This window comes from Cetorhinus maximus, unplaced genomic scaffold, assembly GCF_964194155.1.
Source record: "Cetorhinus maximus unplaced genomic scaffold, sCetMax3.hap1.1 HAP1_SCAFFOLD_1462, whole genome shotgun sequence".
In the NCBI taxonomy this organism is placed as follows: domain Eukaryota; kingdom Metazoa; phylum Chordata; class Chondrichthyes; order Lamniformes; family Cetorhinidae; genus Cetorhinus; species Cetorhinus maximus.
This window is the reverse complement of record NW_027597403.1, coordinates 13,249-37,166: the sequence shown is the minus strand read 5'-3', so window position 1 is coordinate 37,166 and position 23,918 is coordinate 13,249. Positions and strand designations below refer to the sequence as shown.

General features: G+C 46.5%; 1 protein-coding gene across 1 annotated transcript in view; it reads right to left on the bottom strand.

Annotated features, from left to right (window-relative positions):
* The window catches only part of hsd17b8 (hydroxysteroid (17-beta) dehydrogenase 8), a gene marked incomplete at its 5' end in the record, with an annotated part of 45,180 nt that overhangs the window by 10,743 nt on the left and 10,519 nt on the right, over window positions 1-23,918 (bottom strand). Inside the window, 3 exons of the mRNA XM_078536736.1 lie at window positions 1,916-1,958; window positions 10,722-10,806; window positions 19,550-19,635. Coding sequence (XP_078392862.1) covers window positions 1,916-1,958; window positions 10,722-10,806; window positions 19,550-19,635 — 214 coding nt within the window. The remainder of the gene's footprint in view (window positions 1-1,915; window positions 1,959-10,721; window positions 10,807-19,549; window positions 19,636-23,918) is intronic.

The following is a 23,918-nucleotide window of genomic DNA, read 5'->3' as shown; positions in this document are numbered from 1 at the left end:
ATGAAAGAATAAATTTTAACAAGTCTGCTGGTTTTTATACTTGACACAAGCCTCCTCCCATTGAATCGACCTTTCAGTATATCTTCCTATTCCCTTCCCTCTCATGTACTTATCTAGTTTCCTTTTGAAAGCACTCTTTGCCTCAGCCATTTCCTGTGGCAACCAGTTCCACATTCTACCCATTCTCCAAGAGCAGAAATTTCTCCTTATTTTTCGACTGGAATACCTAGCTTGCCCCTAGTTTTGGCTTCCCCCACAAGTGGAAACACTCTCTTCACATTTGTGCTGTGCAACCCATCCAGAGTGTTAAAGGCCTCTATCGTGGTCACCTCTAAGTGCGCCCTTTTCTGAAGTTTAAAAAAAAGCGAGAGGCAGCCAGGAGGTAAATGGATAGCACCGATCAAACGGCTATCTGGCTAAACTTATAATTCTCTGCCACAATCCATTACTTCCAATAAAAGGCAGTGAGGCAATTTCTTGGAACAGAGGAGTATGAATGGGTGTTGGAGACCAAGGAGGCACTGGGATTAGACTGGGAAGCACAGGCGGAGAATAATGCTGCAGCAGGCTCGCTGAGACAAAATGGCCTGTTTTTTCACTGGGGCATACTCCCACAAGGAGCAAGATAGCGGAGACAGTGCTACATGCACAGCTCAACCCAGTTAAGGGTCAGCTCCTCCAGGGGAGGAGGGACGGGAGAGCCATCGGATGAGAGGTTAAACCCAGAGGCTGTGTCCGCCCTCTCCGCCGGGCACAAAACACCCCACGGCACTATTTCCAAGATTTCTACCCGGCCTTCTGGCCGATATTTATCCCTCAGCCGCCATCACTCGCAAAAAGGAAGAAAAGCAGGGTGCAATCGCGTTGCCGGTTGTGGGATCTTGCTGTGCGCAAATCGGCTGCCTACATTGTCTCCTACATTGACAACAGTGACTACACTTCAGAAAGATGGTGCTTCATTGGCTGTAGAGCGCTTTGGGATGTCCCGAGGTGCTGACAGAATGCAGCTCTTTCTTAAAATATGGGGAGAGAGAAAGAGAGGGAGGAGCCTCTCACCGTGGTCCTGGGGATCAAGCGTGACAAATGAAAAAGAACTTGCATTTATAACTGCATCTTTTAAGATGGTAAAAGTTCCCAAAGCGTTATCACAGGAGCATTATCATACAAACTCTGACACCGTGCCATGTACAGAGGTATTAGAAATAACAGGAAATGCTGGAAAAGCTCAGCAGGTCTGGCAGCGTCTGTGAAAAGAGAAACCGAGGTCACATTCCGATATGACTTTTCTTCGGAACTGAAGAGAGGGAGGACTGTGGTGGGTTTTTATGCTGTTGAGGCAGGAAATATTAGGACAGATAATGATCACAGAGGTAGGTTTTAACAAACGTCATGCAAGAGGAGAGAGAGAGAGAGAGGTAGGGAGCGTTAGGGAGGGAATTCCAGAGCTCAGGGCCCAGGTAGCTGAAGGCACGACCACCAAAGGCGCAGCCATCAACCTCGGGGATACATGAAAGGGCAGAATCGGGCGAGCGCCAGGGAGGGATCTCAGGAAGTTGGAGGATGTCATGGAGATGGGGAGGGATTTGAAAACAAAGAGTTCTCTACCCCAGAGGGTTGTGGATGCTCTGTCGTTGGATGCATTCAAGGCTGGGATTGACAGAGTTTTAGTCTCTTGGGAATTAAGGGAAATGGGGAGCAGGCGGAAAAACGGATTTGAAGCCCAAGATCAGCCATGATCATACTGAATGGTGGAGCGGGCTCGAGGGGCCACGTGGTCTAGTCCTGCTCCTATTTCTCATGTTCTTATGAGACCATCTGTCTCCGAGATACATGAGCAGCCCCCAGCTCCCCCCAGCTCTGTCAGAGGCTGTGCTGCACCACGACGGTCTCTACTAACCGAAGGAGCCTTACTCACCGGAAGGGTCTCCTAGTCGTCCCAGGGGCACCAGCTGCAAAACCTGGAGGGTGGGGAGAGGGAAATCGGATTCCATCAATAACACACAGCAAGTACATCCGGCTTACCCTCGGCCTCTTACTGCCTCCCATTCCCGAAGCTGCTGCCTCGCAGTTTGGATGGGCACTGGCCACCTCATTCGCCATCCCTCAACTTTCTACACGTGCGAACCTCAAGGCTGAGTGTCACGAGGCAGATTGGTCACTTAGTTAACTTCCTAGTGTACAATCAATTGTAGGAGATTCACGAATTAGCCAAGGTTAGCTCTGTCCGCTAGTTCAGTGTGACTACCCTACTGCTTTCATGTATTCCAAGTCGAGGGGAACATTAACGGGCGGGTGAAAATCTCAGTGAAGTGAACCCACCGACAAGCATCTGTGTTGAAGACTCAGAGGTCGCTGCATTACCAGATACGGGGCATATAGACAGGTGCACTCCTGGTCCAGACAGAGCAAGGCCTCGCTCGGAAGTCCTGCTCCCTTTTACTGGGTATGAGGGGGAATAACTGCTGTGTTGCACACCTTTTCGACCAAATGCGGACCTACTCAATCCCCTGTGCTGCAATCAATATCGAAACAGAAAGTGCTGGAAATACTCAGCAGGTCTGGCAGCATCTGTGGAGAGAGAAACATAGTTAATGTTTCAAAACGTTAACTCAGTTCCTCTCCTCACAGATGCTGCCAGACCCGCTGAGTTTTTGCAGCATTTTCTGATTTTATTTCAGATCTCCAGTGTCTGCAGTATTTTGCTGCAGTCAATACTCTACTTAATCAATCAATACTCAACTCAATCAGTCAGTTACTAAATCAATAGTCAGCTGAACCTATCAATAACCTGCTCATGCAATCAATCAATTGTCCACTCAATCGGTGACAATCAATAAACGGCTTCTGAAAATGTATATTTATACTGTGTACATCAGGAACAGATTAACAGAGCAAATACTGTGGATTATTAAATTTAAAATTGTGTTGAAAAGCCACTTTCTGTGATAAAAGGGATGGTTAGAAGCTTCAGCGAGTTTAGATACAGGGATAGGCCTACCACCAGGCTCAAGGTTCAAAATGACGTTGTACTGATGATATGGACTCAGGTCAATGGCAGGGAAGATAATCAGATCTATCTCATTTGAGATATCCGATTAAGGAAATCAAGACAAAGAGGAACCGTATCCTGTTTGAGTGTGTGGAACCCTATCCTGTGTCAGTCTGCGTGGAACCGTATCCTGTGAGAGTGTGTGAGGAACTGTATCCTGTGTTAGTGTGTGAGGAACTGTATCCTGTGTTAGTGTGTGTGGAACTGTATCCTGTGTTAGTGTGTGAGGAACTGTATCCTGTGTTAGTGTGTGTGGAACTGTATCCTCTGAAAGTGTGTGTGGAACTGCACCCTGTGTGAGTGTGAGTGGAACTGTATTCTGTGTGAGTGTGTGGAACTGTATCCTGTGTGAGTGTGAGTGGAACTGTATTTTGTGTGAGTGTGTGGAACTGTATCCTGTGTGAGTGTGTGTGGAACTGTATCCTGTGTCAGTCTGCGTGGAACCGTATCCTGTGAGAGTGTGTGAGGAACTGTATCCTGTGTTAGTGTGTGTGGAACGGTATCCTCTGAAAGTGTGTGTGGAACTGCACCCTGTGTGAGTGTGAGTGGAACTGTATTCTGTGTGTGTGTGTGGAACTGTATCCTGTGTGAGTGTGAGTGGAACTGTATTCTGTGTGAGTGTGTGGAACTGTATCCTGTGTGAGTGTGTGTGGAACTGTATCCTGTGTGTGTGTGGGGAACTGTATCTGTGTGAGTGTGTGTGGAACTGTATCCTGTGTGAGTGTGTGTGGAACTGTATCCTGTGTCAGTCTGCGTGGAACCGTATCCAATGAGAGTGTGTGAGGAACTGTATCCTTTGAGAGTGTGTGTGGAACCATATCCTGTGTGAATGTGTGTGGAACCATATCCTGTGTGAGTGTGTGTGGAACCATATCCTGTGTCAGTCTGCGTGGAACCGTATCCTGTGAGAGTGTGTGAGGAACTGTATCCTGTGTTAGTGTGTGTGGAACTGTATCCTGTGTTAGTGTGTGTGGAACTGTATCCTCTGAAAGTGTGTGTGGAACTGTACCCTGTGTGAGTGTGAGTGGAACTGTATTCTGTGTGTGTGTGGAACTGTATCCTGTGTGAGTGTGAGTGGAACTGTATTTTGTGTGAGTGTGTGGAACTGTATCCTGTGTGAATGTGTGTGGAACTGTATCCTGTGTCAGTCTGCGTGGAACTGTATCCTGTGAGAGTGTGTGAGGAACTGTATCCTGTGTTAGTGTGTGTGGAACTGTATCCTCTGAAAGTGTGTGTGGAACTGCACCCTGTGTGAGTGTGAGTGGAACTGTATTCTGTGTGAGTGTGTGGAACTGTATCCTGTGTGAGTGTGAGTGGAACTGTATTCTGTGTGAGTGTGTGGAACTGTATCCTGTGTGAGTGTGTGTGGAACTGTATCCTGTGTCAGTCTGCGTGGAACCATATCCAATGAGAGTGTGTGAGGAACTGTATCCTTTGAGAGTGTGTGTGGAACCATATCCTGTGTGAATGTGTGTGGAACCATATCCTGTGTGAGTGTGTGTGGAACCATATCCTGTGTGAGTGTGTGTGGAACCATATCCTGTGTGAGTGTGTGGAACTGTATCCTGTATTAGTGTGTGTGGAACCGTATCCTCTGAGAGTGTGTGTGGAACTCTATCCTGTGTGAGTGTGAGTGGAACTGTATCCTGTGTAAGTGTGTGTGGAACTGTATCCTGTGTGAGTTTGTGTGTGGAACCATATCCTGTGTGAGTGTGTGTGGAACCGTATCCTGTGTGAGTGTGTGTGGAACTGTATCCTGTGTGAGTTTGTGTGTGGAACCATACCCTGTGTGAGTGTGTGTGGAACTGTATCCTGTGTGAGTTTGTGTGGAACCGTATCCTGTGTGTGTGTGTGTGTGTGTGTGTGGAACTGTATCCTGTGTGAGTGTGTGTGGAACCGTATCCTGTGTGAGTGTGTGTGGAACCATATCCTGTGTGAGTGTGTGTGGAACCGTATCCTGTGTGAGTGTGTGTGGAACCGTATCCTGTGTGTGTGTGTGTGGAACTGTATCCTGTGTGAGTGTGTGTGGAACTGTATCCTGTGTGAGTGTGTGTGGAACTGTATCCTGTTTGAATGTGTGTGGAACTGTATCCTGTTTGAGTGTGTGTGGAACTGTATCCTGTGTTAGTGTGTGTGGAACTGTATCCTCTGAGAGTGTGTGTGGAACTGTATCCTGTGTGAGTGTGAGTGGAACTGTATTCTGTGTGAGTGTGTGGAACTGTATCCTGTGTGAGTGTGTGTGTGGAACTGTATCCTGTATGTGTGTGGGGAACTGCATCTGTGCGTGTGTGGGGAACTGCATCTGTGCGAGTGTCTGTGGAACCGTATCCTGTGTGAGTGTGTGTGGAACTGTATCCTGTCTGAGTGTGTGAGAAACTGTATCCTGTGTGATTGTGTGGAACCCTATCCTTTATCAGTCTGCGTGGAACCGTATCCTGTGAGAGTGTGTGAGGAACTGTATCCTGTGAGAGTGTGTGTGGAACTGTATCCTGTGTAAGTGTGTGTGGAACCGTATCCTGTGTGAGTGTGTGTGGAACTGTATCCTGTGTGACTGTGTGGGGAACTGTATCCTGTGTGTGTGTGTGGAACTGTATCCTGTGTGAGTGTGAGTGGAACTGTATCCTGTGTCAGTCTGCGTGGAACCGTATCCTGTGTGAGTGTATGTGGAACTGTATCCTGTGTGAGTGTATGTGGAACTGTATCCTGTGTGAGCGTATGTGGAACTGTATCCTGTGTGAGTGCGTGGAACCGTATCCTGTGTGAATGTGTGTGGAACTGTATCCTGTGTCAGTCTGCGTGGAACTGTATCCTGTGAGAGTGTGTGAGGAACTGTATCCTGTGTTAGTGTGTGTGGAACTGTATCCTCTGAAAGTGTGTGTGGAACTGCACCCTGTGTGAGTGTGAGTGGAACTGTATTCTGTGTGAGTGTGTGGAACTGTATCCTGTGTGAGTGTGAGTGGAACTGTATTCTGTGTGAGTGTGTGGAACTGTATCCTGTGTGAGTGTGTGTGGAACTGTATCCTGTGTCAGTCTGCGTGGAACCATATCCAATGAGAGTGTGTGAGGAACTGTATCCTTTGAGAGTGTGTGTGGAACCATATCCTGTGTGAATGTGTGTGGAACCATATCCTGTGTGAGTGTGTGTGGAACCATATCCTGTGTGAGTGTGTGTGGAACCATATCCTGTGTGAGTGTGTGGAACTGTATCCTGTATTAGTGTGTGTGGAACCGTATCCTCTGAGAGTGTGTGTGGAACTCTATCCTGTGTGAGTGTGAGTGGAACTGTATCCTGTGTAAGTGTGTGTGGAACTGTATCCTGTGTGAGTTTGTGTGTGGAACCATATCCTGTGTGAGTGTGTGTGGAACCGTATCCTGTGTGAGTGTGTGTGGAACTGTATCCTGTGTGAGTTTGTGTGTGGAACCATACCCTGTGTGAGTGTGTGTGGAACTGTATCCTGTGTGAGTTTGTGTGGAACCGTATCCTGTGTGTGTGTGTGTGTGTGTGTGTGGAACTGTATCCTGTGTGAGTGTGTGTGGAACCGTATCCTGTGTGAGTGTGTGTGGAACCATATCCTGTGTGAGTGTGTGTGGAACCGTATCCTGTGTGAGTGTGTGTGGAACCGTATCCTGTGTGTGTGTGTGTGGAACTGTATCCTGTGTGAGTGTGTGTGGAACTGTATCCTGTGTGAGTGTGTGTGGAACTGTATCCTGTTTGAATGTGTGTGGAACTGTATCCTGTTTGAGTGTGTGTGGAACTGTATCCTGTGTTAGTGTGTGTGGAACTGTATCCTCTGAGAGTGTGTGTGGAACTGTATCCTGTGTGAGTGTGAGTGGAACTGTATTCTGTGTGAGTGTGTGGAACTGTATCCTGTGTGAGTGTGTGTGTGGAACTGTATCCTGTATGTGTGTGGGGAACTGCATCTGTGCGTGTGTGGGGAACTGCATCTGTGCGAGTGTCTGTGGAACCGTATCCTGTGTGAGTGTGTGTGGAACTGTATCCTGTCTGAGTGTGTGAGAAACTGTATCCTGTGTGATTGTGTGGAACCCTATCCTTTATCAGTCTGCGTGGAACCGTATCCTGTGAGAGTGTGTGAGGAACTGTATCCTGTGAGAGTGTGTGTGGAACTGTATCCTGTGTAAGTGTGTGTGGAACCGTATCCTGTGTGAGTGTGTGTGGAACTGTATCCTGTGTGACTGTGTGGGGAACTGTATCCTGTGTGTGTGTGTGGAACTGTATCCTGTGTGAGTGTGAGTGGAACTGTATCCTGTGTCAGTCTGCGTGGAACCGTATCCTGTGTGAGTGTATGTGGAACTGTATCCTGTGTGAGTGTATGTGGAACTGTATCCTGTGTGAGCGTATGTGGAACTGTATCCTGTGTGAGTGCGTGGAACCGTATCCTATGTCAGTCTGCGCGAAACCTTATCCTGTGAGTGTGTGGAACCGTATCCTGTGTCAGTCTGCATGGAACCGTATCCTGTGTTAGTGTGTGCGGAACTGTATCCTCTGAGAGTGTGTGTGGAACTGTATCCTGTGTGTGTGTGGGGAACTGTATCTGTGTGAGTGTGTGTGGAACCGTATCCTGTGTGAGTGTGTGTGGAACTGTATCCTGTGTGTGTGTGTGTGGAACTGTATCCTGTGTGAGTGTGTGTGGAACTGCATCCTGTGTGAGTGTGTGTGGAACTGTATCCTGTGTGAGTGTGTGTGGAACTGTATCCTGTGTGTGTGTGTGTGGAACTGTATCCTGTGTGAGTGTGTGTGGAACTGTATCCTGTGTGTGTGTGTGTGGAACTGTATCCTGTGTGAGTGTGTGTGTGGAACTGCATCCTGTGTGAGTGTGTGTGGAACTGTATCCTGTGTGAGTGTGTGTGGAACTGTATCCTGTGTGTGTGTGTGTGTGTGGAACTGTATCCTGTGTGAGTGTGTGTGTGGAGCTGTATCCTGTGTGAGTGTGTGTGGAACTGCATCCTGTGTGAGTGTGTGTGGAACTGCATCCTGTGTGAGTGTGTGTGGAACTGCATCCTGTGTGAGTGTGTGTGGAACTGTATCCTGTGTGAGTGTGTGTGGAACTGCATCCTGTGTGAGTGTATGTGCAACTGTATCCTGTGTGAGTGCGTGGAACAGTATCCTATGTCAGTCTGCGCGAAACCTTATCCTGTGAGTGTGTGGAACCAGTGTGTGTGGAACCGTATCCTGTGTCAGTCTGCATGGAACCGTATCCTGTGTTAGTGTGTGTGGAACTGTATCCTCTGAGAGAGTGTGTGGAACTGTATCCTGTGTGAGTGTGAGTGGAACTGTATTCTGTGTGAGTGTGTGGAACTGTATCTTGTGTGAGTGCGTGTGGAACTGTATCCTGTGTGTGTGTGGGGAACTGTATCTGTGTGAGTGTGTGTGGAACCGTATCCTGTGTGAGTGCGTGTGGAACCGTATCCTGTGTGAGTGTGTGTGGAACTGTATCCTGTGTGTGTGTGTGTGGAACTGTATCCTGTGTGAGTGTGTGTGGAACTGTATCCTGTGTGAGTGTGTGTGGAACTGTATCCTGTGTGAGTGTGTGTGGAACTGTATCCTGTGTGAGTGTGTGTGGAACTGTATCCTGTGTGAGTGTGCATGGAACTGTATCCTGTGTGTGTGTGTGTGGAACTGTATCCTGTGTGTGTGTGTGTGGAACTGTATCCTGTGTGAGTGTGTGTGGAACTGTATCCTGTGTGAGTGCGTGGAACCATATCCTGTGTGAGTTTGTGTGGAACCGTATCCTATGTCAGTCTGCCTGGAACCGTATCCTGTGTTAGTGTGTGGAACTGTATCCTCTGAGAGTGTGTGGAACTGTATTCTGTGTGAGTGTGTGGAACTGTATCCTGTGTGAGTGCGTGGAACCGTCCCCTATGCCAGTCTGCGCAGAACCATATCCTGTGAGTGTGTGGAACCAGTGTGTCTGGAACCGTATCCTGTGTCAGTCTGCTTGGAACCGTATCCTGTGTTAGTGTGTGTGGAACTGTATCCTCTGAGAGTGTGTGTGGAACTGTATCCTGTGTGAGTGTGAGTGGAACTGTATTCTGTGTGAGTGTGTGGAACTGTATCTTGTGTGAGTGTGTGTGGAACTGTATCCTGTGTGTGTGTGGGGAACTGTATCTGTGTGAGTGTGTGTGGAACCGTATCCTGTGTGAGTGCGTGTGGAACCGTATCCTGTGTGAGTGTGTGTGGAACTGTATCCTGTGTGTGTGTGTGTGGAACTGTATCCTGTGTGAGTGTGTGTGGAACTGTATCCTGTGTGAGTGTGTGTGGAACTGTATCCTGTGTGAGTGTGTGTGGAACTGTATCCTGTGTGTGTGTGTGGAACTGTATCCTGTGTGAGTGTGTGTGGAACTGTATCCTGTGTCTGTGTGTGTGGAACTGTATCCTGTGTGTGTGTGTGTGGAACTGTATCCTGTGTGAGTGTGTGTGGAACTGTATCCTGTGTGAGTGCGTGGAACCATATCCTGTGTGAGTTTGTGTGGAACCGTATCCTATGTCAGTCTGCCTGGAACCATATCCTGTGTTAGTGTGTGGAACTGTATCCTCTGAGAGTGTGTGGAACTGTATTCTGTGTGAGTGTGTGGAACTGTATCCTGTGTGAGTGCGTGGAACCGTCCCCTATGCCAGTCTGCGCAGAACCATATCCTGTGAGTGTGTGGAACCAGTGTGTGTGGAACCGTATCCTGTGTCAGTCTGCTTGGAACCGTATCCTGTGTGAGTGTGTGTGGAACTGTATCCTGTGTGACTGTGTGTGGAACTGTATCCTGTGTGAGTGTGTTGAACTGTATCCTGTGTGAGTGTGAGTGGAACTGTATCCTGTGAGTGTGTGTGGAACCGTATCCTGTGTGAGTGTGGAACCATAACCTGTGAGTGTGTGTGGAACCGTATCCTGTGAGTGTGTGTGGAACCGTATCCTGTATGTGTGTGTGGAACCGTATCCTGTGTGTGTGTGGGGGGAACTGTATCCTGTGTGTGTGTGTGTGGGGAACCATATCCTGTGTGTGTGTGTGTGGAACCATATCCTGTGTGAGTGTGTGGAACCGTATCCTGTGTGTGTGTGTGTGTGTGTGGAACCATATCCTGTGTGTGTGTGGAACCATATCCTGTGTGAGTGTGTGGGGAACCGTATCCTGTGTGTGTGTGTGTGTGTGGAACCATATCCTGTGTGAGTGTGTGTGTGTGTGTGTGTGTGTGTGTGGAACCATATCCTGTGTGTGTGTGGAACCATATCCTGTGTGAGTGTGTGGAACCGTATCCTGTGTGTGTGTGTGTGTGTGTGTGTGTGTGGAACCATATCCTGTGTGTGTGTGGAACCATATCCTGTGCGTGTGTGTGGAACCATATCCTGTGTGTGTGTGTGTGGAACCGTATCCTGTGTGTGAGTGTGTGTGTGTGTGGAACCATATCCTGTGTGGGTGTGTGGAACTGCATCCTGTGTGTGTGTGTGTGTGTGTGTGTGTGTGTGTGGAACTGCATCCTGAGTGAACATGTGTGGAATTGTGTCCTGTGTGTGTGAAACTGTGTCAAGTGCGACTGAGAACCCATTTGGAAGGAGAGGTGAAAACAAGGATACAAGAACAAATGGCACGTAAATCCTTAATCAAAAATTCTGAATTCCAACGCAGCCAGTTTCTTTCCTGTGATTTGACACCACAACCTTACCGTGTCCAGTACTTTCTGAGGGACTTTCGCTGCCATTGGTGTATCAATGAATCCCGGGAGGACAGTGTTGCACCTGATTCCGAACCTGAAGCAACACAAGCAAAGTGATACACTCAGTGTGACACACACTAAAACACGTGCAATAACATTCTATATAAAACACATGGCGTTACACGCATAGTAACACAACAAATAACTCAGATTCAGTAACAGCCAGTAAAAGTGCACACTGCTAACACACAGATAGTAATCACTGTATAACATACACACCATGTAAGATACACAGTAACACACACACACACTGTAACATACAATATCTCACAGTATAATAACCGGTCAGTAACACATACACACTGTAACACACAATATAATACCCAGTCAGTAACACATACACATGCTGTAACAGACAATATCGCACAGTATAAAACCCAGTCCGTAACACACACACATAAACACACACAAACACACAACATAGTATAAAACCCAGTCAGTAACATATAGACACTGTAACACATAATATAATACCCAGTCAGTAACACACACACAATGCAACACACAATATCACACAATATAATACCCAGTCAGTAACACACACACACCCACCCTGTAACACATATTACTCAGTATAATACCCAGTCAGTAACACACACCTCGTAACACACAATATCACATAGTATAATACTCAGTCAGTAGCACACACACTCACCCTGTAACACACAATATCACACAGTATAATACCCAGTCAGCAACACACAGAAACACACACTATTACACACACTGTCACAGAGTATAAAACCCAGTCAATAACATACATACATACAATGCAACACACAATATCACACAGTATAATACCCAGTCAGTAACACAAATGCACACACTGTAACACACAATATCTCACAGTATAATAGCCAGTCATTAACAAACATACACACACTGTAAAACACAATATCACACAGTATAATACCCAGTCAGTAACAAACATACATACACTGTAACACACAATATCACAGTATATTACCCAGTCAGTAAAACACACACACACACACACAAATATCACACAGTATAATACCCAATCAGTAACACACATGCACACACTGTAACATAATATCTCACAGTATAATACCCAGTCAGTAACACACATGCACACACTCTAACACACAATATCACACAGTATAATACCCAGTCAGTAACACACAAGCACACACTGTAACACACAATATCACACAGTATAATACCCAGTCAGTAACACACACACACTCACCCACCCTGTAACACACAATATCTCACAGTATAATACCCAGTCAGTAACACACATGCACACACTGTAACACAATATCACACAGTATAATACTCAGTCAGTAAAACACACACACACAATATCACACAGTATAATACCCAGTCAGTAATATACATGCACACATACACAGTAACACACAATATCAAATAGTATAATACCCAGTCAGTAGCACACATGCACACACTGTAACACACAATATCACACAGTATATTACCCTGTCAGTAAAACACACACACTCACCCACCCTGTAACACACAATATCTCACAGTATAATACCCAGTCAGTAACACACATGCACACACTGTAACACAATATCACACAGTATAATACTCAGTCAGTAAAACACACACACACAATATCACACAGTATAATACCCAGTCAGTAATACACATGCACACATACACAGTAACACACAATATCAAATAGTATAATACCCAGTCAGTAGCACACATGCACACACTGTAACACACAATATCACACAGTATATTACCCTGTCAGTAAAACACACACACACAATATCACACAGTATAATACCCATTCAGTAACACACATGCACACACTGTAACACACAATATCACACAGTATAATACCCATTCAGTAACACACATGCACACACTGTAACACACAATATCACACAGCATAATACTCAGTCAGTAACACACACACACAGTAACACACAATATCAAACAGTATAATACCCAGTCAGGAACACACATGCATACATTGTAACACACAATATCACACAGTATAATACCCAGTTAGTAATACACCACACATAGCAACACACAATATCACACAGTATAATACCCAGTTAGTAACACACACACAGTACAATACACAATATCACACAGTATAATACCCAGTCACTAACACACAAATACACACACACGCAGTATCATACAGTTTAATACCCAGTCAGTAACACACATACACTGCAACACACAATATCACACAGTATAATACCCATGCACAAACACACACACACTGCAACACACAGTATCACACAGTATAATACCCAGTCACCAACACACACACACACACACTGTAACACACAATATCAAACAGTATAATACCCAGTCACCAACACACACACACACACACAATAGGAATTGAGTTACTTGTCGCAGGATTCATAGCTTCTGACTGGCTCGTGTACCCACAGTATTTATATGGCTAGTCCAGTTCAGTTTCTGGTCAATGTTAACCCCTGGATGTTGATAGTCGGGGTTTCAGTGATGGTAATGCCATTCAATATCAAGAGGCGATGGTTAGGTTCTCTCTCGTTGGAGACAGTCACTTGTCAGCCCAAGCCTGGATATTGTCCAGGTCTTGCTGCATTTGGACATGGACTGCTTCAGTACCTGAGGAGTCGCGGATGGTGCTGAACATTGTGCAATCATCAGCGAACATCCCCACTTCTGACTTTATGATGGAAGGAAGGTCATTGATGAAGCAGCTAAAGATGGTTGGGCCGAGGACACTACCCTGAGGAACTCCTGCAGTGGTGTCCTGGAGCTGAGATGACTGACCTCCAACAAGCACAACCATCTTCCTTTGTGCTAGGCATGACTCCAACCAGTGGATAGTTTCCCCCGATTCCCATTGACTCCAGTTTTGCTAGGACTCCTTAATGCCACACTCGGTCAAATGCGGCCTTGATGTCAAGGGCAGTCACTCTCACCTAACATCGGGTGTTCAGCTCTTTTGTTCATTTTGAACCAAAGCTGTAATGAGGTCAGGAGCTGAGTGACTCTCGCAGAAGCCAAACTGGGCATTAGTGAGCAGGTCATTGCTAAGCAAGTGCCACTTGATAGCACTGTTGATGACCCCTTCCATTACTTTACTGATGATCGAGAGTAGACTGATGGGGGGTAATTGGCTGGGTTGGATTTGTCCTGCTTTTTGTGTACAGGACATACATGGACAATTTTCCACATAGCTGGGTAGATGCCAGTGTTGTAGTTGTAGGAACAGCTTGGCTAGGGGCATAGCAGGTTCTGGGACACAAGTCTTCAATACTGTTGCTGGAATATTGTCAGGGCCTATAGCCTTTGCAGTATCTACTGCCTTCAGCTGTTTCTTGATATCACAGAGTGAACTGAATTGGCTGAAGACTGGCGTCTGTGATATTGGGGGCCTCTGGAGGAGGCCGAGATGGATCATCCCCCACTAGGCACTTTTGACTGAAGATTGTAGCAAATGCTTCAGCCTTATCTTTTGCACTGATGTGCAGGGCTCCTCCATCATTGAGGAAGGGGATATTTGTGGAGCCTGCTCCCCCAGTGAGTTCTTTAATTGTCCACCACCATTCACGACTGGATGTGGCAGGACTGCAGGGCTTAGATCTGATCCTTTGGTTGTGGGGTCGCTTAGCTCTGTCTATCACTTGCTGCTTATGCTGTTTGGCACGCAAGTAGTCCTGTGTTATAGGTTCACCAGGTTGATACCTCATTTTTAAGTACACCTGGTGCTGCTCCTGGCATGCCCTCCTGCACTCTTCATTGAACCAGGGTTGATCCCCTGGCTTGATGGTAATGGTAAAGTGGGGGATATGCCAGGCCATGAGGTTACAGATTGTGTTAGAGTACAATTCTGCTGCTGCTGATGGCCCACAGCGCCTCATGGTTGCCCAGTTTTGAGTTACCAGATCTGTTTGAAATCTATCCCATTTAGCGTGGTGGGAGTGCCACACAACATGATGGAGGGTATCCTCCACGTGAAGGGGGGACTTCGTCTCCACAAGGACTGTGCAGTGGTCACTCCTACTGATACTGTCATGGACAGAGGCTTCTGCGGCAGGCAGGTTGGTGCAAGTTGAGGTCAAGTATGTTTTTCCCTCTTGTTGGTTCCCTCACCACCTGCCACAGAAGTCCCCCACCCAGAGTACATTCGGCGCCTTGCCACCCTCAGTGTTTCCTCCAAGTGATGTTCAACATGGAGGAGCACTGATTCATCAGCTGAGGGAGGAGGTTCCCTTGCCCATGTTTGACCTGATGACATGAGAATTCATGGGGTGCAGAGTCGGTGTTGAGGACTCCCAGGGCAACTCCCTCCTGACTGTATACCACTGTGCCGCCATCTCTGCTGGGTCTGTCCTGCCGGTGGGACAGGACATACCCAGGGATGGTGATGGTGGTGTCTGGGACATTATCTGTAAGGTATGATTCCGTGAGGATGACTATGTCAGGCTGTTGCTTGACTAGTCTGTGAGACAGATCTCCCGCTTTTGGCATGAGCCCCCACATGTTAGTGAGGAGGACTTTGCAGGGTCGACAGGGCTGAGATTGCCGTTGTCGTTTCCGGTGTCTAGGTCGATGCCGGGTGGTCCATCCGGTTTCATTCCTTTTTTGTGACTTTGTAGCGGTTTGTTACACTGGGTGTCTTGCTCGGCCATTTCGGAGGGCATTTAAAAGTCAACCACATTGCTGTGGGTCTGGAGTCACGTGTAGGCCAGACTGAGTAAGGACGACAGATTTCCTTCCCTAAAGGACATTAGTGAACCAGATGGGTTTTTACAACAATCGACAATGGTTCCATGGTCATCATCAGACTTTTAATTCCAGATATTTATTGGATTCAAATTTCACCATCTGCCGTGGCGGGATTTGAACCTGAGTCCCCGGAGCATTCCCCTGGGTCTCTGGATTACCAGTCCAGTGACAATACCACTACACCATCACTTCGGAAGTCCACACCCCGTGAAAGAATTTTTAAAAACACACAATATCGGACAGTATAATACCCAGTCAGTAACACACACACGCACACACTATAACACACAATATCACACAGTATAATACCCAGTAACACACGCATACACACTATAACACACAATATCACACAGTATAATACCCAGTAACACACGCATACACACTATAACACACAATATCACACAGTCTAATACCCAGTCAGTAACACACATGACGCGCACACACTGTAACACACAATATCACACAGTATAATACCCAGTCAGTAACACACATACACGCACACACATTGTAACACACAATATCACACAGTATAATACCCAGTCAGTAGCACACATACACGCACGCACACTGCAACACACAATATCACACAGTATAATGCCTAGTCAGTAATACACACACATACTGTAACACACAATATCACACAGTCTAATACCCAGTCAGGAACACACATGGCACACACACTGTAACACACAATATCACACAGTATAATACCCAGTCAGTAACACACACAAACTGTAACACACAATATCACACAGTATAATACCCAGTCAGTAACACACATACACGCACACACTCACACACTGTAACACACAATATCACACAGTATAATACCCAGTCAGTAACACACACAAACTGTAACACACAATATCACACAGTATAATACCTAGTCAGTAACACACATACACGCACACACACTGTAACACACAATATCACACAGTATAATACCCAGTCAGTAACACAAACACACAGTATAAATCCCAGTCAGTAACACACATCACACAGTAACACACATCACACAGTATAATACCCAGTCAGTAACGCACATACATGCACACACACACTGTAATACACAATATCTCACAGTATAATACCCAGTCAGTAACACACATACATGCACACACACTGTAACACACAATATCACACAGTATAATACCCAGTCAGTAACACACATACACGCACACACACTGTAACACACAATATCACACAGTATAATACCCAGTCAGTAACACACATACACGCACACACACTGTAACACACAATATCACACAGTATAATACCCAGTCAGTAACACACATTTACACATACACACACACACACTGTAACACACATCACGCAGTTTAATACCCAGTCAGTAACACACATACATGCACACACACTGTAACACACAATATCACACAGTATAATACCCAGTCAGAAACACACATCCATGCACACACACACACACACACACACAATGTAACACACAATATCTCACAGTATAATACCCAGTCAGTAACACACATACACGCACACACACACTGTAACACACAATATCTCACAGTATAATACCCAGTCAGTAAGACATATACACGCACACGCGCACACACACACTGTAACACACAATATCACACAGTATATTACCCAGTCAGTAACACACACACACTGTAACACACAATATCACACAGTATATTACCCAGTTAGTAACACACACACACACACACACACACACTGTAACACACAATATCACACAGTATAATACCCAGTCAGCAACACACATACACGCACATGCTCACACACACTGTAACACACAATATCACACTGTATATTACCCAGTCAGTAACACACACACACTGTAACACACAATATCACACAGTATAATACCCAGACAGTAACACACATACACGCACACGCGCACACACACTGTAACACACAATATCACACAGTATAATACCCAGTCAGTAACACACACACACGCACACACATTGTAACACACAGTATAATACCCAGTCAGTAACACACGTACACGCACATGCTCACACACACTGTAACACACAATATCACACTGTATATTACCCAGTCAGTAACACACACACTGTAACACACAATATCACACAGTATAATACCCAGTCAGTAACACACATACACGCACACGCGCACACACACTGTAACACACAATATCTCACAGTATAATACCCAGTCAGCAACACACATACACTCACACCCATTGTAACACACAATATCACACAGTATAGTACCCAGTCAGTAACACACATACACGCACACACACTGTAACACACAATATCACACAGCATAATACCCAGGTAGTAACACACATACACGCACACACTCACGCACTGTAACACACTATATCACACAGTATAAATCCCAGTGAGTAACACACATACACGCACATGCACTGTAACACACAATATCTCACAGTATAATACCCAATCAGTAACACACATACATGCACGCACACTGTAACACACAATCTCTCACAGTATAAATCCCAGTCAGTAACACACATACACGCACACACACACACACGCACACAGTAACACACAATATATCACAGTATAATACCCAGTCAGTAACACACATACACGCACACGCGCACACACTGTAACACACAATATCTCACAGTATAATACCCAATCAGTAACACACATACATGCACACAAACTGTAACACACAATCTCACACAGTATAATACCCAGTCAGTAACACACATACATGCACACAAACTGTAACACACAATCTCACACAGTATAATACCCAGTCAGTAACACACATACACGCACACACTGTAACACACAATATCACAGTATAATACCCAGTCGGTAACACACATATACACACACACACACTGTAACACACAATAGCACACAGTTTAATACCCAGTCAGTAACACACATACATGCACACACACTGTAACACACAATATCACACAGTATAATACCCAGTCAGTAACACATACACGCGCACACACACACACTCTGTAACACACAATATCTCACGGTATAATACCCAGTCAGTAACACACATACACGCACACGCGCGCACACACATTGTAACACACAATATCTCACAGTATAATATCCAGTCAGTAACACACATACACGCACACACACACTGTAACACACAATTTCTCACAGTATAATACCCAGTCAGTAACACATATACACGCACACGCGCACACACACACTGTAACACACAATATCACACAGTATATTACCCAGTCAGTAACACACACACACTGTAACACACAATATCACACAGTATAATACCCAGTTAGTAACACACATACACGCACACGCTCACACACACTGTAACACACAATATCACACAGTATAATAACCAGTCAGTAACACACATACACGCACACACATTGTAACACACAATATCTCACAGTATAATACCCAAACAGTAACACACATACACGTACACACACTGTAACACACAATATCTCACAGTATAATACCCAGTCAGTAACACACATACACGCACACACACTGTAACACACAATATCTCACAGTATAATACCCAATCAGTAACACACATACATGCACACACACACACACACTGTAACACATAATCTCTCACAGTATAAATCGCAGTCAGTAACACACATACATGCACACGCACACACTCTGTAACACACAATATCACACAGTATAATACCCAGTCAGTAACACACATACACGCACACACACACTGTAACACACAATATCACACAGTATAATACCCAGTCAGTAACACACATACACGCACACACACACACACACTGTAACACACAATATCTCACAGTATAATACCCAGTCAGTAACACACATACACGCACACACACACACACACACTGTAACACACAATATCTCACAGTATAATACCCAGTCAGTAACACACATACACTGTAACACACAATATCACACAGTATAATACCCAATCATTAACACACATACATGCACACACACTGTAACACACAATCTCTCACAATATAAATCCCTGTCAGTGACACACATACACACACAGGCACACACTCTGTAAGACACAATATTAAGTACCTGGCCAGTTCTTTTGCACTGGTCTTCGTCAGGGCCACCACTCCAGCTTTGGACGCTGTGTAATTTGTCTGTCCCACATTTCCCACCTTAAACAATATCCCAAAGGCAGAGTAAATCTCCTCACACAGACACAGAGCAGTCCCCCGCAAAGGCAGAGTAAATCTCCTCACACAGACACAGAGCAGTCTGGCCCCCACCCCTGCCCGCCACCCCAGAAGTAGTCTGACCATCTATCCACCTTTCATCCCCACAGCAGGACCTCTGTCAGACTCAACCCCAGCAGGGGCTGGGTGAAGCCCTCTATCCCCCACCCTCCGTGCACCCACCCACCTCTGGCACCCCCCCCCTTATTAAACCCACAGCTCACTGGCTGGGGGCACATTTGTTGCCCGTGAACTGACTTGACTCTCCAAGCAGACAGTGAGATGTCTGCGTACACGGCTGGGATGTTTATTGGGTCAGGTGCTACTTTTTCACCACTGGAGCTTCAGTGAACTGAGACCACTGAGATAAATTACATTGTAGTGTACTCCAGAGACACAGGTCATTCGGCCCATCTCTCGTATATGCTGGAAATCAAACCAGAAAACGCTGGAAATATTCAACGGTCTGGCAGCATCGGTGGCAAAGGAGACAGAGTTAACATTTCAGGTCGAAGACCTTTCATCAGAACTGAGGAAGGGTAGAATTGTTTAGAACAAGTGAAACTGGGGAGTGGGTGGAGGAAGAACAAAAGAGGAGGTCTGTCATAGGGTAGACGGAAGGAGAGATTTATATGAGATAAGATTTCATGGTACATTAGGCAAAGGTAGTGGCAACTGTTCTGGTAAAGAAACTAAAGGTTTGTCCAGAGTGGGTGTGAATAGCAGAATAATGAGCTGCTGGTTCCAAAAATTAAAATATCAGGAAGAAGATTAAGACCTGCACATGCCAAAAAAAACCAGACACAAAATGGGGGTGCGCGGGAAAACAGGGTCCACTCTCTGAAATCGCTGAACTCAAATGTTGAGCTCGCGGCTGTAAACTGTCCGACTGGAAGATGAGGCGCTGCACCTCAAGCTTACATTGAGCTTCACAGGAACGGTGCAGCAGACCGAGGACAGAGAGGTCAGTGCGAGGGCTGGGTGGGGAATTAAAATGGCGGGCCACTGGGAGCTCAGGGTCAGGCTTGTGGACTGAACGGAGGTGTTCCACAAAGCAGTCACCCAGTCTGCATTTAGTCTCCCCAGTTTAGGAGAGACCACGTTGTGAGCAGTGAATACAGTAGGCTAGATTGAACCAAGTGCAACTGAAGTGCTGCTTCACCTGGAAGGAGTGTTTGGGGCCCTTGGACAGTGAGGAGAGAGGAGGTAAAAGGGGCAGGTGTTGCAACTCCTGCGGTTGCATGGGTAGGCGCCGTGGGAAAAGGATGGGCGCTGGGGGAGGGGTGACTGAGGAGTGGACCAGGGTGTCGCAGAGGGAACGGTCCCTTCAGAAGGCTGACAGGAGAGGGGAAGGTGTGTTTAGCGAGGGTATCATGTTGGAGCCGGCAGGAATGGCGGAGGGTGATCCGTTGAATGCGGAGGTTGACAGGGATCAGGAGGTGGTAAGGACAAGGGGAACCCTGTCACAATTCCGGGCGGGAGGGGCATCAGTGAGAGCAGAAGTGTGGGAAACGGGTCAGACATGGTTGAGGGCCCTGCCGACCACAGTGGAGGGTGGGGGGGCTGCTGTGTGGGGGGTGGTGGTTAGGGTACCCTCCCGTGACGATAAAAGAGGATGTCTCAGAAGTGCTGGCGTGGGAGGTTTTATCATCAGAACAGATGCCATGGAGACGGAAGGACTAGGAAAATGGAATGGAGTCTTTACAGGAAGCAGCGTGTGAGGAAAGTAGCTGCGGGAGAGTCAGACTCACTAGGAGCCCGATAACAAATATTAAGTGACAGCCTGGTCCAGAAACGGAGACAGAGAAGTTGAGGAAGGGAAGAGTCAGGGATGAGCAGATGAAGGTGAGAGAGGGGTGGAAATTGGGAGCAAAGTTGACAACGTATTTTCCAGTTCGGGGCGATAGCAGGAAACAGCGCCAATAGCCAGGAGGGTGCTATATAAATGCATAAACGTCTTATCATTCAGTCAGCTGCTTAATGCTGCTTGTACTAGTCTAGGCCTGTTTGACTCCAGTCCAGGGCTTCCCCAATGGTGGGTCGCGAGCCCCAGTGGGGTGGGGAGACGGGGTTTTGGGGTGGCGAGCTCCGAGGCAGCAATGGCCGTCGTTAAGCTCGGGCTGATTTCATACAGCTACGAGAGCCCTTTAAATCCTCGCGTCTTTTTTGTGTTGGCGCCTTGGGGCCCAATCGACTGCTCTCCGAGGCCCAATTACTGCTGCTGCTGCTTCAAAAACAAAGCCTGTGAATAGGTAGGTGTTAGTTTTTGTTTGGGGAATCCCTGCCTTTTCATCAACTCCGGTTTCCCCACTACCCCAGTCTAGAAATAAAGCCCTCCCCCACGCCCCCCTGCCAGGGTTACCAACCCTCCAGGATCGGCCCTGGAGTCTCCAGGAGTTGAAGATCAATCTCCAGTACACTGCCGTGTGTGACCCTGGAGAAAAATCATCAGGACAATAAAAACACATTTTTTTTGTCACTTTCTTTGAACCTTTCCCTTCACCAGATGTAAAAACGTTGAAAATGGGGAGAAAAACAAAGGCTGTTCAGTCTGACAGTCAGGCACCATCCAATTGGGTCTTGAGCCTTTTTGCTTTCCAATTGGCGTCGGCAGGCAGTGCGTCAAGAGAATGGATGTGTTGGCCGATTAGTAGCTGGAGCGGGGGCAAGTCGTGTGATGAAATCTCCAGGAATACATTTAATCTCAGTTGGCAACCCTACAACCCCCCCCCCCACCCCCAACCTGCCCCATGCCCCCTCGACCAATCTCACACACCCCCAAATTTTCACTCTGGGGCCACACAAAGGTCTGAAGCCATAAAACGGGGTCACAATGGGGGGAAAAAAGTTTGGGAAGCACTGGTCTAGTCTAGTTAGCTGTTTACTAATCTAGAATTTAATGAGGATTGTGTGGACCTTTGACTGATCAAGTAATGTGTCAAACTGACATTTCAGGAGCCAGTTAAAGCCTCACCTAATCTGCTGTTTCTTTTTTTATTATTCTTTCACGGGATGTGGGCGTCGCTGGCTAGGCCAGAATTTATTGCCCATTCCTAATTGCCCTTGGGAAGGTGGTGGTGAGCTGCCTACTTGAACCACTGCAGTCCCTGTGGTATAGATACACCCTCAGTGCTGTTAGGGAGGGAGTTCCAGGATTTTGACTCAGTGACAGTGAAGGGACATCCGATATATTTCCAAGTCGGGATGGTGAGTGACTGGGAGGGGAACTTCCCATCTATCTGCTGCCCTTTTAATTCTAGATGGTAGTAATCGTGGGTTTGGAAGGTGCTGCCTAAATGGCCTTCTGCTTGGTCATTGGTAATCTACAATGAAAGAAGCCCTCAAGCCAGTATCTCGTGGGTCCAAGGCCAACAGCACAAACCCATCTCAATGTATCAGAACGTTGGCAATCTCATTTTGCTGCTGCTGCTGCTGCTGCTGCTTGTAGCTGCTCCTGCCAGGAGATCGGCAGTCAAGGTCTGTCACCCTCGTCCATCTCGCACCGTCCTCACACATCCACTGTAGCTCGCCTGTGACTGCTCTGTGACGTCCGTCACCCAGCTACGCCTAGGTCAACCCCCCTCTTTCTGCTGCCCTCCCCTTTGCCCTCTAGGAGGGATCTCTGTCGCTTTGCAGCTCCGCAGAAACGGCTGAAATACGGGAATTTTCTTTCCTGGATGCCACTTTTTCAGAGTTATTTTTGTTCTGGCAATTTCAAGAGCCTCTTCATCGGTTGAGATGTACAAAATTGTGAGGGGCCAGGATGGAGTGGGTGGGAAGGGCCTATTTATGCAATTTCAAGAGCCTCTCCATTTATCTTATGGTCTGTGTTTGGAATTTTAAGCCTATGTCTTCAGCATCCACATTTCAAAGGCCTCTATTTTCTTCCACAGATCTTTTATTTATTTATCATCCAGGTTTCTGAGGCATACAGGACAATGGATGGAATGTAGCATCTTATGAGTCCTTTTTCCTTGTTACATACTTGAATTTTCTTGATGTTAACGCTGTTGTATGTTGCTGGCTAAGGAACGAATGCAGTAACATAGATATGTCTGAACGGCAACTGGTTTACTGGAGGAATGTAACTCTTTGCAGATATGCAAGACGACAGGTGTTATTCAGTCTAAGCCATGAGCTTTCATCTTCTCGGCTCCTAGTCATGTGTGTCTTACATCATCACGTGGGCGGTACCGTTTCTCCAGTTCCACACATTAACCCTTTTA